Source organism: Pseudonaja textilis, chromosome Z (assembly GCF_049901715.1).
Source record: "Pseudonaja textilis isolate UNSWEBS1 chromosome Z, rPseTex1.2, whole genome shotgun sequence".
NCBI classification, from domain to species: Eukaryota; Metazoa; Chordata; class Lepidosauria; order Squamata; family Elapidae; genus Pseudonaja; species Pseudonaja textilis.
Window position 1 is genome coordinate 125,173,033 of NC_142008.1, and position 16,986 is coordinate 125,190,018.

Here is a 16,986-nt window from a genome sequence, read left to right on the forward strand (position 1 = left end):
TCTGTGGTGCAACGTGGCATTTGTGGATGGAGCGAGACATGATGTCCCAGATGTGCTCAATTGGATTCAGGTCTGGGGAACGGGTGGGCCAGTCCATAGCATCCATGCCTTCGTCTTGCAGGAACTGCTGACACACTCCAGCCACATGAGGTCTAGCATTGTCCTGCATTAGGAGGAACCCAGGGCCAACTGCATCAGCATATGGTCTCACAAGGGGTCTGAGGATCTCATCTCGGTACCTAATGGCAGTCAGGCTACCTCTGGCGAGCACATGGAGGGCTGTGCGGCCCCCTAAAGAAATGCCACCCCACACCATTACTGACCCACTGCCAAACCAGTCGTGCTGGAGGATGTTGCAGGCAGCAGAACGTTCTCCACGGCGTCTCCAGGCCCTGTCACGTCTGTCACATGTGCTCAGGGTGAACCTGCTTTCATCTGTGAAGAGCACAGGGCGCCAGTGGCGAAGTTGCCAATCTTGCTGTTCTCTGGCAAATGCCAAACATCCTGCACAGTGTTGGGCTGTAAGCGCAACCCCCACCTGTGGACGTCGGGCCCTCATACCACCCTCACGGAGTCTGTTTCTGACCGTTTGAGCAGCCACATGCACATTTGTGGCCTGCTGGAGGTCATTTTGCAGGGCTCTGGCAGTGCTCTGCTTTCCACCTGTTGTCTATTCCATTTGCACAACAGCTTGTGACACGGATTGTCAATCAGGGTTGCTACCTAAGTGGACAGTTTGATTTCACAGAAGTGCGATTGACTCCGAGTTACATTGTGTTGCTTAAGCGTTCCCTTTATGTTTTTGAGCAGTATATTTATAATGTCTACATACACGCCATGCCCAGCCAGTCACATGACCACCAAGCCACACCCACAAATTAGGCCACGCCCACAGAACCGGTTAGTGGTCCCTGGGATTTAAAATTACGAGTTGGGTGGTCCCTGAGGTCCAAAAGGCTGTTCTAGGGGAAGGAAACAAAAGCCAATTTTCTCCCTCTCTTTTCTCAGAACGAAACGGAGAAGTTAGCCTACCTGAGCCAGGTGCAAGCCAATCTCACCTACCAGTTCCCCCAGGCGACAGGTGAGCAGTGTGGGGGAGGCTTGGGGGGATGGATTCAGGGTGGGCTTGAAAATTCTAGCAAAGGGTTCTCGGGTCGGCCACCTGCACCACGGCGGCTGGAAGGGAGCGTTTTTGCCTTTCCCAGGCTCCGGAGGCTTTCCTTGGGCCTCTGGGAAGCCGGAAACAGACATCCCAGACTCCCGAGGCTCTCCGAAGGCTGGAAACGGTTGCCAACAGAAAAGGGCGGTGGGGAGAGAGAAAGAGCGGCGCGGCGGCTTGGAAACCAAAAGCGCATTCCATCCAGAGGTTGTTTTTTTTTCTCAAAGAAAGTTTCTAGGCGGCCCAAAGTTTCCACCAATGCAAAATTCTAATAGGAGAATATGATGGAGGACTCTGGGCTACGGAGGTGTCCCATTGGAGTATATGGATTAGGATATATCCAGGAGGGTGTGGGAGAGAAAACCAGGGTTAAGGGGGACAAGGAATGATGTATCTCAGAGTCGGCTGCACCCAGGCGCATGCTGGGCATCTTCACTCCCCATAAATCTTCTTTTTAAGCTTGGAAAATCTGGCTAGAGACTCGTGATTTAAATCGGGGGTGGGGGGAAGGGATGTAACTACCAGCGTCCTGGATTTATTTTTGTCCATTCTCCTGCCCCGATACCCAACGTGGGGCCCTTCCCCCCACGGTTTTGTCTCCGCAGAAGCGACCACCTTCAGGGCCAACAACGCCTCCCTCCGGGAGTTCGCAGCCCCCCTGGGCAAATGCTACCAGTGCCGTAACCGCAGCCTGGGCCTGAGTGAGACTTTCCGGCTGACGGCGCTAAGCGAGCGCATCCAGGCCTTTCAGCTGCAGGACGGGAAGTTCGGGGAAGGTAAGCGGCTGCCTCTCGGCAGGGCGGGGAAAGGATCCTTCCCAGCTCCCGTCTCATGGAACGGAGGCATAGGGTGGGGGTCTCCAACCTTGGCCCCTTTAAGACGGGTGGACTTCAACTCCCAGAATTCCCCAGTAGGGTAACTTTTTTAGTAGACAGTGGGAATGCAGTTTAGCTGCAACAAACACTGACTTCGGCAAAGTGAAGAAACAACCCCTGCTGGTTGTGGGAGTCTAGAGACCCCTGCCACAGAACAGAGCACGACAGGAAGGGAAGGGGACCCTTGGAGGTCTTCTAGTCTAACCCCGTGCCCTTCTCCCGCCTTTCTTTACCCCAATTTTTTTTGGGGGGGGGGTTCACGACTGCCAAGGAAGGACCCATTCTTGCCCCCTTCCAGTATTATTCCTCAACTAGAGGACCAACCAGCCCCCTCCCCCTTTCTCCCCATGACCCGAAATGCCTCGCTCCGCCCAAGCCTCACTTCCCTCCTCCTGCCCTTCCAGCGGAGCTCTGTCCCGAGCAGCAGAAGCGCTCCATCGTCTTCCCCATCGTGGTGGGCGTGGTGCTCGGCCTCCTCATCCTCATCGTCCTCGTGGCCTTCGCCGTGGGGCGGTGGCGAGGCCGTACCGGCTACGAGTCCCTCTAAGACCTCGCCCCCCCCCCCTTTCCGCGAGACGCAGCTGGACCAGCCGACGGGAGACCTGGTCTTTTGACACCGACGGACGGAAACGGATGAGAGGGGGGTAAAAAATGCCAGCCGCTAATCCCCTACCCTTCCTTGGACTGCCATTTTGAGGACTGCACGCTTTTTGGGGGGGGGGGGGATTAGCTTTTTATTTTTATTTTAAAGAACATATTCTTGCTTATGCGGGGTGGGCAGGAGGAGAGAATGAGAAGCAGGGGTGTTAAAGAATCACAGGTGGCCATACAGGTAGGCCTCGGCTTACAACAGTTCACTTAGCGGCCAAGGTCTGCAAAGAGCACTTTAACAAAAAGTGACGTCAACTCGTAACGTTATTTGTAGGGTCTTCTGAATGGCCAACCGAAAGGGAGGGAAGGGGGTGGGTGGGGAGCAGTGGGGCAGCTTGGAAACCGAAAGCGCGTTCCATCAACGGCTTTTTCAAAGATAGCAACTTAGGGGACTAAAGTTTCTGCCCCCGAGCAAAGAATCTAATTGGAGAACATGAGGGATGACTCTGGGCTAGGGAGGTGTCCCATTGGAGGATATGATTTATGACACAGGGTGACCGCAGGGTCTCAGAGTCGGCTGCACCCAGGCAGTGCCAGTATGTTAACTCCCAATAAATCCTTTCTCGAAGTTTGGCTCACAGACTCATGATTTAAATGGGGTTAAGGGCCTGGGAATTGCTAAACAATAGCGGCGATTCCATTAACAACGGGGGGGGGGTGAAAGGTTGTAAAAATGAGACCAGCTTCCCTGACCTGAACACCCGTCTCGCTTAGCAGTGGGAATGTTTTCCTCCCGGGAGGGAAAACTGGTGAAAAGGGATAATGTGTGGTGCTTCGCCGGCAGCCGTTGCGGACGGCTGAGGCCTCGCGGAGAGCGAGGAGACAGATGAGAGGCCTGCAGGTGAGGCGGGGATGGGGCCAGGCCCATCAGGGAGTGGGGTGCTGCCTTCGGAGGCTGGCAGCAGTGAGGAAGGGAGTGCCCAGGGCTCCTCGAAGCAAAGAGCACGGGCGACTCGGGAGTAAGGCTGCAAGGTGATGGCCCGTCCCTCAAGGGATAAAAGCCAGCCTGAGAAACCGGAGTCCTTTGCAGGAAGCAAAGATAAGTTCTTGCCCTTCAAGCCTTGTGGAAGTTCGGAATATCTGAGTTGGTGTTTGGAGACTCTTCGATTTATTGCTGAGGGACTTTATCTGGTGTTCTTGGCAACCTTAGTTGGAAGCAGCCTTTTATCTGTGAAGGAACGGGATTCGCAAAGAATCCTGAAAAGGTTTTGCTGTTACCTCTGCCTCGTGTTGGTTTCCTTGGAACAAGGAAAAATAATAATAATAATAATAATAATAATAATAATAATAATAATAATAATAATAATAATAATAATAATAATAAGAAGTAAAATAATAATGATAAAGAGGAATGAGCAGTTGGAAGGGGACAGTCGTTGTCATGCCCCTGGTGGAGACTGACTCTGAGGGAGAAGAGGAACAACCGACAGGGAGTGGAAGTGGGGCTGTCCAGGGGTTGAGGAAGAGGCTGGGGAAGGGCAGAGGCCGGCTGGGCAGTCAGAGGGGGACCCAGGCCCATTCCCTATTATTCCTAGGGCACGCAGGGAGGAGAGGAGAAAGGAGAAACGTGAACGGCATGGTCTACAGGGGAGGAAAGGGCCTTGATCCCCTTCATGGGCTGCAGCTGTGTGACAACTGAGTAAGAGTTTGGACCTGCGTATTGGCGAGCGCTGGAAACAAGGCGTGCAAATATCTCTAGTTTATGGTTCCTCTCTGAGTTTGGCGTCCTTCCCAGTGTGTGTTATCTGTGGACGTCCTCCAGCCCTTATCTTGCCTGGTTTGTGTTGCTTTTTTCCCCTCCTTCTTGTAATTGTTTGGGGGGGGGGGTGTTTGTCTTCCATCAAAGATATCCGGAGCTGAGAAGCAGACTGAAGGAATAAAAGGGGCTTCACCTGTTTTCTGTGACTGTGTGTTTGTTTTGTATCCCACCCTGGGTCATCACAGTCGTGAGCGGGCTTGCCTGCCTCCCAGGTTTCCACGCAGCTGACCGGGGGATATTTTCAAATTCGACGTCAGGTGGGTGCAGTTCTCTCCGGAGTAAAGAGTAAGGAACCTTGTAGTTGGGAAGGAGGGAAGGGAGGGTTTGCTTTGACCCATGAGAATAAAATCTGCACTTTCCCACTCTGTGCCCAGCAAATCAGGTCATTACGGGACCTGGGCGTCTCTTTTAATGTCCTGCCTTTATTTTCATTTTTTCATTAGCGTTTCACGTCTTTTGTTTCCTGCCTCGGGAGGGTCTCTTCCGCAACAGCGGCCGCTAAACAAGTGGCTGGAAGTCAAGGACCAGCTGGATGGGCTCAGAGCCCTCTGTATTACATTTTCTGTTCGTCGTAAAGTTTCGTTTCCGAGACCTTCGGCCGAGTTCCTGTTTTGTGTGCTCTGGCGGAGAGAGTCCCCTCCCCACCACATGTGTCTGGACTGCTTGCGCTTTGGCAACCACACTGGTGTGTGTGTGTGTGTGTGTGAAGATATTTCTACCACTTCCTGGTCCCCACACTCAGCTCCACTGAAAGACTGAAAGGGGGGGGCGGGGGGGGGCATTGCACACTGCAGAAAAGTTGAGACACATCCCGAGCAAAAGCCCTGAGGTTTATTTTGTGTGTGTGTGTGTTCTTCCCTTCTTCCCAGATAAACCTGGGGAGGACCCCTTTCAAGGGGAGAGGGTCTTACACTTACACACACGCACACCAGTTCACGTTGCGCAACCCGGAATCCATTTTTAGGAGCTGCGGAGGCTGCGTCAGTCCCAAGGATAACAAAATAAAGAGTTGGAAGGGACGTTGGGAGGATGGGAATCTTCTAGTCCAGAGGTCGCCAACCGGTGGGTCGGGGACCACTGGGGGTCCGTGAGAAAATTTGGGTGGTCCGCAGAGAAATGTCACCCCCCACCCCAAAAGCAATTAATCCAGGCGGCATGGGAACACAAGGCTTGCATCACGCACAACACGAGGCAGTGAGGAGAGGGGGAATAGGGTGGAGTGGGGGAACTTGCCCCACGTGCCTGGCCTGGCCTGGCCACCGGCTGCTTCTCTCTGCTTCTTTCTACTTCTGCTTTTGATTTGCACGCAAGGAAAGCAGCCAAAGTCTTTCTTTCTCTCCCCAAACTCCACCAGAAATGAGTCTTTGGGACCCTGCAAGTCCTCCTGCTCCAAGAGGTTGCGCCGGCATGACACGTCTCATTTCTGGTGGTGTTTGGAGGGGAGAAAAAGAAAGACTTCTGCGGCTTCTGTTGTTTTCTTTGCACGCAGCCAAAAGTCTCTCCTTTCTTTCTCTCTTCCTGAGAAAAGAGCTGGAGACGGTATCCTGCGATCCCAAATAAAGAACGATCGATCGGTAGGAAAACAGGGTGGGGGATTTTCCTGCAGACTTTTGGGGGGTGGGATTTTCCCAGGCTCTCCGGTCCGCGGGATTTAAAATGATGAGTTGGGTGGTCCCTGAGGTCCAAAAGGTTGGCGACCCCTGGTCTAGTCCAACCCCTTGCTTGGGCAGGAAAGCCCTAGATCGGTCCAGACAAAGGGGCTCAAGTAGACTTGACAACTTCTGGGAGCTGAAGTCCAGAAGTCTTAAAAAGTTGCAAAATTGGGAAACTCTGCATATCATCCCAGACAAAATGGCCGTCCAATCTCTTCTTAAAAACTTCCAGCCTTGGAGCTCCCACAACTTTCGGTGGCAAGCAGTTCCACAGGTGAATTGTTCTCGCTGTCAGGAAGTCTCTCCTTAGTTCTAAGTTGCACCTCTCCTTGATCAGTTTCCATCCGTTGCTTCTTGTCCTGCCTTTGGGGGCTTTGGAGAATACCGATAGTCCTCAACTTACAACAGTTCATGAGTGACCGTTGAAATGGCCCTGAAAATGTGGCTCAGGAGCATTTGTCACATTTCCGTGGTCACGTCATCAAAATTCAGACACTGGATGGCGACTGAGCCACACTTAAGACGATTGCAAACGTCCCAGGGTCGTGTTTTTTGCAACCTTCTGACAAGTAAAGCCAGTGGGGGAAACCAGATTCATTTAACGACCGTGTTACAAACCTAACAACTGCAGGGATTCACTTAAGCACTGTGGCAAGAAAGGTCGTAAAACAAGGCCAGATTCACTTCTGAGTTCGCAGCGGAAATTTGGGGCTCAGGATTACTTGTAATAGGATGAGCCCCTTTTTACTCTTTTGCCTCTCCCTGCGACCCCTCCCTCCCCTTCAGCTCCCCCCCCCACTCCCACTCAGAGCCCCCTCAGCCCCGAAGCCAGGGCATCTCGGATCTCTACCGCTTCAGCATCCTCTTCCTCCCCTTCCTCCCCAGGCTGCTCCTCCCGCGGCTCATCCTCCTCTTCCTCCATCCAGCAGGCCTGGAAGGCGTCTCCGCGGGCCTCGCAGATGTTGTGCAGGGTGCAGCAGGCGGCGATGAGGGTGGGCAAGAAGGAGACGTCGGTGTCGTTCCGCTTGGTCAAGCAACGCCAGCGCCCACGCAGGCGCCCGAAGGCCACCGCCAGCACCGTCCGGGCGGCGTCGGCATACTCGTTGAAGCGTTGCTGGCTGGCGCTCAGAGCCGCAGCCCTGTAGGGTCGCATCAGCCAAGGCAGGAACGGGACGAGCAGCCGCCCAGCAGATAGATGGGCACCTGCACCCCGCTGACATCTCGAGACCCTCCGGGGAAGAGTTCACCCCGCTGAGCTTGCTGGTAGAGGTCGGAGGCGCCCAGCACTTGGGTGTCCGTCACTCGTCCTGGGCACCCGACGTTGATATCCCAGAAGCAGCCGCGGGAGTCCACGGCGGCCTGCACCACCACCGAGTGCCACCCGCGGCGGTTGTAGTAGCCCGCAGCGTTCGTTGGGGGCCCGGATGGGCACATGTAGGGAGCCCAGCACCCGCCAACTGGGGCAGGGGGAATCCGTTGCTGGCGGCCACTTGGGCCGGGTCAGGCGGGCGGACGTAGAGCGGGGTGAGGATTCCCACCACGGCCTCGCAGACGCCGCGCAGGATCTTGCAGACGGTGGAGCGGGAGACGCCAAAGAGCTGCTCCACCGCCCGGTACTCGGTGCAGGCGCCCAGGCGCCAGAGGGTCATGGCCAGCCGGACGTCGGCCGGAATGGCCCGGCGCATGTTGGTGTCCCGGCGTTGGATGGCGTTGCGGAGGTGGGCGCAGAGGTAGTCGAAGGTGCCCGGCGAGACGCGGAAGTTCTCGGCCCACTCCCAGGCGCTGAAGGCCTTGACCCGCACGATCTCCCAGAAGGCCGAGCTGCGGCATTTGCTCCACAGGCGCCGTTCCCGCAGCAGCCGGGGCAAGGTGGCCCCACCACGCCAGCCTGCAATGGGTCCCAGGCCGGACGGGCGGTGCTCCCGGGCCAGCAGGCGGCAGAGCCACAGCAGGGCGAACGTTGGCGGGAACGGGCCTGAGCCCGGCGGTGGCGGGCTGCCCGTTGGCGGCGGTTCGCCTCGCTGAGGCGCCAGCCCCGCTGCAGCCGCAGGGCGTGGAGTAGGCACAGGGCCACGGTGCCCCGACAGAGGGCGGGCAGCAGCCGGCCGTCCTCCTCAGGCAGGGGACAAGATGGCGCCTGAGGAACGGCGGCCATTTTGGCCCTGGGCCGCGTGCGGCGGACCCGCGGGGGAACCAAGCAGCCTCGTGCAGGCGTGCCTCAGCCCGGCCAGACTGAAAAGCGCATGCGCAGTGATGGAACGGCGACTTGCGGCGCCTCCTCGGCGCTCGTGCAGCAAGCGGGCGCCTGTCCGGCGTGATGGAAGCGGAAGTCTGGGTCGCCTTGAAACCCCGCCTCCTCCTCCTCCTCTTCCTCCCACGAAATGGCGGCCTCGGCGCTGAAGGTCGCCCTGGTGCCCTACATTCTCCCCGAGCGCTGCTACGAGGAGCTCGTCGTCAACCTCAACCTCCTGCACGGTGAGGCCGGCCCTCCCTCCCTTGGAGGGGGTGAAGGGGGTGAGGAGGAGGAGGAGGCCGTCGCGCGGCGCCCCGCCGTCGTTGTGGCAACGCAGCCGGGCCGGAAGGGCGGCCATCTTGGAGAAGGGCGGCAGCGCGGTTTTCCTATAGGGGAGGGAGCCGGGTGTGAGGGCGGCGGCGCCATGTCGGAGGTGGGCGGAAGGAGACCGCTGTCATTCGTAGGGCTGGAAGATTGGGGTGTCTTCCCTCCATTTTGGGGGCAGGCAGGGTCCTCGCCCCCTCCCACGGCAGGGCCTTGTCGGCCTGGACAGCAGCCGCGATGGGGGCCTCCTCGGGCTTCTCCGGGGGTCTTGGGGGGGTTGGGGGCGCCGGTGGGACCCTCTCCTCTCTCTTCCTCCCCGCAGTGCCCTGCCTGAAGGTCCTTCTCAGCAAAACGCTCGGATTCGGCGTGGTGGCCGGTTCCCTCGTGGGTAAGAGGACCCGCCCCCGACCCCAAACAATCCCTCCCCCAGCCCCAAAGGCACATCGAGCCGGCAGAGAAGCCTCCGTGGGCCCATCAAGGCAATGGGCACCACAATCTCTTCCACAAAGAAGAAGATCCCCCCAAAGGGAGGTTATTTGGGGAGGGGGCATCTGTGATCCTCAGTGGGATGGGGGAGGGTGAGAGGGCACAGCAGAAGAATCCCTGCCCCTCCCCCCGTCCTGTATAGGGAGAGGTCGCTGGTTTGGGCTCAGCAGGCCCTTCCCTTCCTCCACCCCCAAGCCCCAATCTGCCTGCCCCCAAGAATTCCCCAGTCCTTCTGGCAGGCCCATCCCAGAGGCTGGCATGTCAGGTGGCAGAGAATCACACACACCCCAACAATCCCCCCAGCCCCAAAGGGACAGAGGTGGCAGAGAAGCCTCGGTGGACCCATCAAGGCAATGGCCACTATCTCTTGCAGATAGAAGCCTCTGTCCCCGCCCCGAGAGATTATTTTGGGGAGGGGGCATCTGTGACCCTCAGTGGTGGCCCTGGGATGGGGTGGCTTGGGGTACAGTGGAATAATCGATGCACCCCTCCCCCACACCGAGAGAGGTGGCTGGTTTGGGCTCATGCCAACCCCTCCGGGCCTCCAGCATGGCCCCCTTCTTTTCCCTCTCCCCCACCCCAATCTACCTGCCCCTCCCCTCAATTCCCTGGTCCCGAAGGGGCAGAGGCTGGCCTGTCAGGTGGCAGAGGGTGCCCATTGGCATCCGTGAGCCGGGCCTTCCGTGGTGGTGCCCAGGGATGGAGGGTGTGTGTGGCGGGGGGTCACAGACGAAGAAGAGGTGGATGCGACCCTCCTCCGGTCTGCTGTCTGCCCCGCACCCCCTTTCCGCAGTCAAGCTGCCCCAGATCCTGAAGATCCTGGCGGCCAAGAGCGCGGAGGGACTGAGCTTCAACGCCATCCTGCTGGAGCTGGTGGCCATCAGTGGCACCATGGCCTACAGCATCGCCCACAGCTTCCCCTTCAGGTAGAGCTGCTCTGGGGGCCCCGGGGTGTGTGTGTCACAGACCTTCCTGGATGGGGCTACTGGGCTCTGTAGTTGAACAGCAATGGAGGGAAGGCAGCTTCTGAGCGTTAGTTTATACAGTTTGGTCTAGTCTAGTGGTTGAGGGGGTGGCCTGGGAAACAGGAGACGGGGAGTTCTAGTCCCGCCTTAGGCACAAAATGCAACTGGGTGACTTTGGCCCAATCACCAGGAAACGGAGTTCTAGTCCCGCCTTAGGCACAAAATGCAGCTGGGTGACTTTGGCCCAATCACCAGGAGATGGGGAGTTCTAGTCCCGCCTTAGGCACGAAAGCCAGCTGGGTGACTTGGGCCAATCACCTGGAGAATAGGAGTTCTAGTCCCGCCTTAGGCACAAAATGCAGCTGGGTGACTTTGGGCCAATCACCAAGAGAATAGGAGTTCTAGTCCCGCCTTAGGCATGAAAGCCAGCTGGGTGACTTTGGTCCAATCACCAGGAAACAGGGAGTTCTAGTCCCGCCTTAGGGAAGGGATTTGAAGGTGGGAATACACTTTTACGGCAAGGAGGAAGGAAAACGCTGTAGGCCAGGCAGATCTCACCGCCCTGCCCCGAGTAGGTGGGTGGCTGGGTGGGTCTGGATGATAGCAAGGGCTGCCAGTCCTCCTGCCCTTCCCGTTGGTCAGAGCACCTACCCCTCCCCTTGCCCTCTTTTCTCCCCCCCCACTCCACCCCGCAGCGCCTGGGGAGAAGCCTTCTTCATCATGTTGCAGACGGTCTCCATCGGCTTCATGGTGCAGCATTTTGGGGGCCAGACCAGGCGGGGTAAGTCGGCGAGGAAACAGGGTGGAGGGCAGTTGGGGGGTGGGTTTGGAGAGGGGCACGGCGGAAGTGCTTTATGGTAGGGGGGGGGAGATCTCTTTGGGGAGGAAAACCAATTTTTACAGTTTTTTTCTGCTCCAGAATTCTGTCTCCTCGGTGGTTGTTGGTTTTTTTTTTTTATCTTGAAGAGGTTTCGCTTCTCATCCCAAAGAGGCTTCATCCGTTCTCGGGTCCAGTTCTGCAGAAGCAATGAAGCTCCTTGGCAGAGGAGAAGCGAAAGCTCTTTGTGAAAAAGCACCTTAGGCAAATGCCTCTCTGGTGCCCCATCGTCCTTGTGCTTGGTGTCGGGGAGGGGGGCGAGGCAGGGAATGAGGGGGGAGGACCGGAAGCGTCACGTCACAACCCCACTTCTCTGTGCAGGCCTGGCCTTCCTCTTCACCTACTTCGCCCTCCTGGCTCTCCTGCTCTCTCCGCTCACCCCGTCCGTGATCGTGACTACCCTCCAGGTGTCGAACATGCCCACTGCCACCACCAGCAGGGTAAGTGGGGAGACACACACACACACCACACACACCGAGATCATGGGAGGAGGGAGGGCTTTCTTGAGAAGGCTACCTTGCCTGGCGGAGCTCCCGTCCTGAGGACTGGCCCATAGATTTCCACTGCTCTCCTCTCCTCTGCAGTTTGTTCATCAGGCACTGAACCCGGCTGTTCCTCCTCTTCCTCCTCAGCCCCTTCCAGACCTGGGGGTTGTTGACTCTCCATCTCAGGGCTGATGGCCGCCCAGGCATCTCTCTCTCTCTCTCTCTCTCTCTCTGCCAGTTCCATTCCCTCTTCCCGTCCCCGAGGACCGGCCCATAGATTTCCACTACTCTTCCTCTCCTTTGCCTTCTGTGCATCAGGCAATGGCGCCAGCTGTTCCTCCTCTTCTCATCAGCCCCCTTCAGACCTGAGAGGCTGTTGACTCTCCATCAGAGGGCTGATGGCTGGCCCAGGCGCTTCCTCTGTGTGTGTGTGTGTGTGTGTGTCTGCCAGTTCCATTCCCTCTTCCCAACCTGAGGACCGCCCATAGATTTCCACTGCTCTCCTCTCCTCTGCCTTCTGCACGTCAGATACTGAACCCGGCTGTTCCTCCTCTTCCTCCTCAGCCCCCTCCAGAACTGGGAGGCTGTTGACTCTCCACTGGGAGGGCTGACGGATGGCCCAGGCTCTGGCCCCTCTGTCTCTCTCTTTCTGCCTGCTCCATTCCCTCTTCCACAGAGCTCCCGTCCCAAGGACTGGCCCATAGATTTCCACTGCTCTCCTCTCCTCTGCCTTCTGTAAATCAGGCACTGGGCCCAGTTGTTCCTCCTCAGCCACTTCCAGTCCTGGGGGCTGTTGACTCTCCATCAGAGGACTGATGGCCGGCCCAGGCACCGCCTGTGTGTGTGTGTGTGTGTGTCTGCAGGTTCCATTCTCTCTTCCCTCGTGGAGCTCTCATCCCAAGAACCGGCTGTTAGGAATTGATAGTCACCTAACAGCTGGGTTGGAAAATATATAAACCAGGGTAGACATTTTAATACTGTCTCTTTAAGGGAATGCTAAAATTGTAATTGGATGTGGCTCCTCAAATGGCCCTAAGACGGAGCCAGAAACCTGGGTTGTTCTGTTGTCGCTGTGAGTTGCTTGTTGCTAGATGTTCGCTGTTTTTGGTTCCTGCATTTTTCCTACCGACTCTTGTTGATCATCGTTCTTCTTGGATTGCTGTGAGTCTATTTACTGAACTGTTTATGATACTGGACTTTTGATATTTGGATTATCCCAGGACTGAAAACTGACTGCTATAACCGCGTATGACTTGGACTGTTTGTTGGACTTTGCTTAACTGTTTACTGGATGTAAAAACCTACATTTTACTATTCAGTGTATCTGTGTGCTGGTCGTGTGTTATTCAACAGTACTCTAACTACATCTCCCTGTGTGTACTCATTCTCCTAACGGGGAATTACCTCAACCCCGGCCCATAGATTTCCACGGCTCTCCTCTCCTCTGCCTTCTGCATGTCAGGCAATGGAGCCAGATTTTCCTCCTCTTCCTCCTCAGCCCCTCCAGACCTGGGAGGCTGTTCACTCTCCATCGGAGGGCTGACAGACGGTCCAGGCTCTGCCACTCTATCTCTTTCTCTGCCAGCTCCATTCCCTCTTCCCCCATGGAGCTCCCGTCCCGAGGTCCGGCCCATAGATTTCCACTGCTTTCCTCTCCTCTGCAGTTTGCACATCAGGCACTGGAGCCAGCTGTTCCTCCTCTTCCTCCTCAGCCCCTTCCAGACCTGGGAGGCTGTTGACTGTCCATCAGAAGGCATATGGTTGGCCCAGGAGTCTCCTCAGTGTGTGTGAGTGTGTGTGTGTGTGTGTGTGTGTGTCTCTCTCTCTCTCTTTCTCTGCCAGTTCCATTCCCTCTTCCCGCCCCGAGGACCGGCCCATAGATTTCCACGGCTCTCCTCTCCTCTGCCTTCTGCACATCAGGCAATGGATCCAGCTGTTCCTCCTCTTCCTCTTCAGCCCCTTCCAGACCTGGGGGCTGTTGACTCTCCACTGGGAGGGCTGACAGACGGCCTAGACCCTCCCCCCCCGAGCCCCTCACGTTGGCCAGCTGGCCCCGGCATCATGCACTGCCCCCTCCCCTCACGAGGGTGGTTCCTCTCTCCCACAGCTCCTGCAAGCAGCCACCAACTACCGCAATGGCCACACCGGCCAGCTCTCAGCCATCACAACCTTCCTGCTCTTCGCCGGGTCCCTGGCACGAATCTTCACGTCCATCGAGGTAAGGGCTGGGGGCGTTATTAAGTGAGCCACACAGTCGTTAGGTGAATCTGGTCCCGCCTTAGACCTGCCCCAATCCTCGCTTAGTGACTGTCCAGCCGGCATCCTGGCAAGGAATGAGAGCAAGTCGGGTGAGCCAACCTTGGCCTTCTCTCTCCCCCAGAAAAGTGTCAGGTAGGTCCGTGACCTTCAACTCCCAGAATCCCCCCCCCGGCCATCTGTGGGGACCGAAAAAGGTGCCTCCCCAACAAAGCAAGCCGACTTTTTTTTTTCCCCTTTTCTCTACTGGGGCAACTTTTAAGACGGCTGGGCTTCACCTCCCAGGATCCCCTAGCCAGCTATGTCCGCCTGTCTTCAAAGTTGCCATAGTTGAGAAACACTGGGCTAGGGGATAGAACAGAATTAGAATTAGAATAGAATGAGAATAGTATAGAATAGAGAAGAGAATATAGAATAGAATACAAGAGAATAGAATAGAATAGAGTAGAGTTGAGTAGAGTAGAGTAGAGTAGAGTAGAATAGAATAGAATAGAATAGAATAGAATAGAATAGAATAGAATATAGAATAGAATAGAATAGAATAGAATAGAATAGAATAGAATAGAATAGAATAGAATAGAATAGAATAGAATAGAATAGAACAGAATAGAATTAGAATAATAGAATAGAATTATGGAATGAAAAATAGAATATTGGAATAGAGTACAATAGAATAGTAGAATAGAGAATAGAATGGAATAAAATAGAACACAGTAATAGAATAGAATTATGGAATGAAGAATAGAATAAAATATTGGAATAGAATAATAGAATAGAATATAGAATAGAAGAATAGAACAGGAATAGAAATAGAATAGAATAGAATAGAGAATAGAGTAGATCAGAATATAGAATAGAGTAGAATAATAGAGCAGAATAGAATAGTAGAATAGAATAGAATAATAAAATAGAGAATAGAATAGAGAATAGAATAATAAGATAGGATATAGAATAGAATAGAGAATAGAACAGAATAGAATAGAAGAATATAATAGAATATAGAACAGAACAGAGAAGGAAAGAGAAGAGAAAAGAATAGAATAGAAAATATGGAATGAAGAATAGGATGGGATGGGATGGAATTGAAATAGAGTAGAATTCCTTATTGGCCAAGTGTGGACTTTGTCTTGGTGCAAATGTTCTCAGTGCACATAAAAGAAAAGGTACATTCGTCAAGAGTCAAGAATCATAACTTACAACACTTAATGATAGTCCTAGGTTACAATAAGCCATCAAATCATACCAGTAAACAGTCAATGTATAAACCGTAAGGATACAAGCGACAAAGTTACAGTCACGCAGTCACAAGTGGGAGGGGATGGGCGATAAGGAGTGAGGAGAAGATTAATAGTGATAGTAGTGCAGACTTAGCCAATAGTTGGACAGCGTGGAGGGAATTATGTGTTTAGCAGAGGGATGGCGTCCGGGGGGAACAAACTCCCCTCGTGTCTAGTTGTGCTCTATCGAGGGTGGAAGTTGAACCAGTTTGTGTCCGGGATGTGAGGGGTCTGTAGATGTTTTCCCAGCCTTCTTTTGGACTCAGGGTACAGGAGGCCGGCCCTCCGTGGAAGGCAGGCTGGTAGTAGTTGTTTTTACTCTCCCCTTGGCTTCCTCCCAGGAGACCGGGGACCTGCTGATGGTGCTGACGTACGTGGTCTCCCTGGCTTGCCACAGCCTCATTCTGGCACAGGTGATTTACTACTGGAACGCCACGGATCGTCTCAAGAAAGAGTAACCCGGTTGCTGCTACTGCTGCTCCTGCTGCTGCTGCCACTGCCGCCCCCTTGCCAGGGGGCCTGAGGCCCAGAGAACCACCTCAACGATGACGGATTTTTACTCACCGTAGCCCCCTCTCTCTCAATCTCTCTCCGTCCTCCCTGCGCTCTCGGAAGTGGCTGAGCCACCCAGGGGCCAAGCGAGGCTGCCGCCAGACTGCTGCGTTCTTTTTATTGGGGGTGTAAGGGGGCCTGTGTGGATGGGGAGGCGGGGAGGGGTCTTTCCTCGCTTAACCTACTCCCTCCCCCCCCTTTTTTGGGGGGCGGGGGCGGGCTGGAAACAAAGAGAGAAGCTGCAACAGGAGCTGCGCGTATTTTTTTCCTCCCTCTCTCCTCCACTTTGCAAAACAAAAAAACACAAAAAAATACAATGCTGCCCTTCCACCACACACACACACACACACATACACACACAACACTCCCTCCTCCCAATGCCCTTGGGGGTGGGGGGGTGATTAGGGCCAAGAAGCTGCCCCTTCCCCATTTCCAGGGGAGTCAGGAGGAAGAAAAATTTGACTTCATAGCTCTGGCAGGCCTGGCAAAGGCTAGGAAGCCACCAGAAAAAAAAAGTGTGTGTGTGCGTGTGTTTGTGGGTGTGATGACTTCTCCCCCCCCCCCAGCAAATGGGGGTGCAGGGGAAGGAAAAGTTGAGACTAAGAGCAGCCCCCTCCCCTTTTCTCCTAACCTTTTTCCTAGCTGTCAATCGCTTACAAGATAATAGCCATAAGTACGAACACAGTTATGAATACATGAAATGGGTACATATAAGAAAAACGTAAAAGAAACAAGAGGACAGGGACGGTATAAGTATAAACATAGTTATGAATACATGAAATACATTTAAGAAATATATATAAGATACATGGAGGATACATATAAGAAAAATAAATAGAAGAAACAATAGGACAGGGACGGTATAAGTATAAACATGGTTATGAATACATGAAATGCATTCAAATATATATATATAAGATACATATAGGATACATATAAGGAAAATAAATAAAAGAAACAATAGGACATGGACGCTATAAGTATAAACATAGTTATGAATACATGAAATGGATACATATAAGAAAAATAAAATATAAGAGAAACCATAGGTCAGGGACGGTGGGCACATTGGTACGCTTATGCAGGCCCCCTACAGACCTCTTAGGAAAGGGGTGAGGTCAACAGTAGACAGTCCAAGGTTAAAGTTTTTGGGGTTTGGGGAAGAAACCCCAGAGTCAGGTAGAGGATTCCAGACATTGACTGCTCTGTTGTTGCTGAAGTCGTATTTCCTGCCATCAAGTTTGGTGCGGTTAACCTTGAGTTTGTATCTATTGTGTGCTCTTGGGTTGTTATGGTTGAAGCTGAAGTATTCATTGACAGGTAAGTCATTGCAATGTATGATTTTATATACTGTACTTAGATCGGACCGAAGGCAGCGTAGTCGTAGGTTTTCTAGGTCTAGTATTTAAAGTCTGGTGGCATAAGGTCGTCTGCA

General features: G+C 54.2%; 2 protein-coding genes and 1 pseudogene across 3 annotated transcripts in view; 2 read left to right on the top strand and 1 right to left on the bottom strand.

Annotated features, from left to right (window-relative positions):
• Positions 1-3,253, top strand: part of CD68 (CD68 molecule) — a 5,105-nt gene extending 1,852 nt beyond the window's left edge. The window contains exons 2-4 of the mRNA XM_087917295.1: positions 967-1,081; positions 1,765-1,935; positions 2,439-3,253. Coding sequence (XP_087773421.1) covers positions 967-1,081; positions 1,765-1,935; positions 2,439-2,581 — 429 coding nt within the window. The 3' untranslated portion in view covers positions 2,582-3,253. The remainder of the gene's footprint in view (positions 1-966; positions 1,082-1,764; positions 1,936-2,438) is intronic.
• A 2,004-nt stretch (positions 3,254-5,257) lies between these two features.
• LOC113451682 (uncharacterized) lies at positions 5,258-8,210 on the bottom strand (annotated as a pseudogene).
• MPDU1 (mannose-P-dolichol utilization defect 1) lies at positions 6,020-15,801 on the top strand. 2 transcript variants are annotated; one of them, XM_087916441.1, is made up of 7 exons: positions 6,020-8,571; positions 8,976-9,041; positions 9,933-10,065; positions 10,800-10,885; positions 11,303-11,421; positions 13,574-13,684; positions 15,341-15,801. In XM_087916441.1, the coding sequence occupies exons 1-7, from the start codon at positions 8,478-8,480 to the stop codon at positions 15,455-15,457; spliced, it is 726 nt and encodes a 241-aa protein (XP_087772567.1). In that variant the 5' UTR covers positions 6,020-8,477; the 3' UTR covers positions 15,458-15,801. The 2 variants fall into 2 exon arrangements, with proteins under 2 accessions (XP_087772567.1, XP_087772568.1); XM_087916442.1 differs by lacking the exon at positions 10,800-10,885 and having other exon boundaries at positions 8,352-8,571.
• The last annotated feature ends 1,185 nt before the right edge of the window (positions 15,802-16,986 follow it).

Excerpts from the sequence above, each read along its gene's own strand:
- MPDU1 (XM_087916441.1), top strand. The coding sequence starts at position 8,478 with ATGGCGGCCTCGGCGCTGAAGGTCGCCCTGGTGCCCTACATTCTCCCC. Across the intron at positions 9,042-9,932 it reads GGTGGCCGGTTCCCTCGTGG|TCAAGCTGCCCCAGATCCTG; the intron begins GTAAGAGGACCC and ends CCCTTTCCGCAG. Across the intron at positions 13,685-15,340 it reads GAATCTTCACGTCCATCGAG|GAGACCGGGGACCTGCTGAT; the intron begins GTAAGGGCTGGG and ends GCTTCCTCCCAG.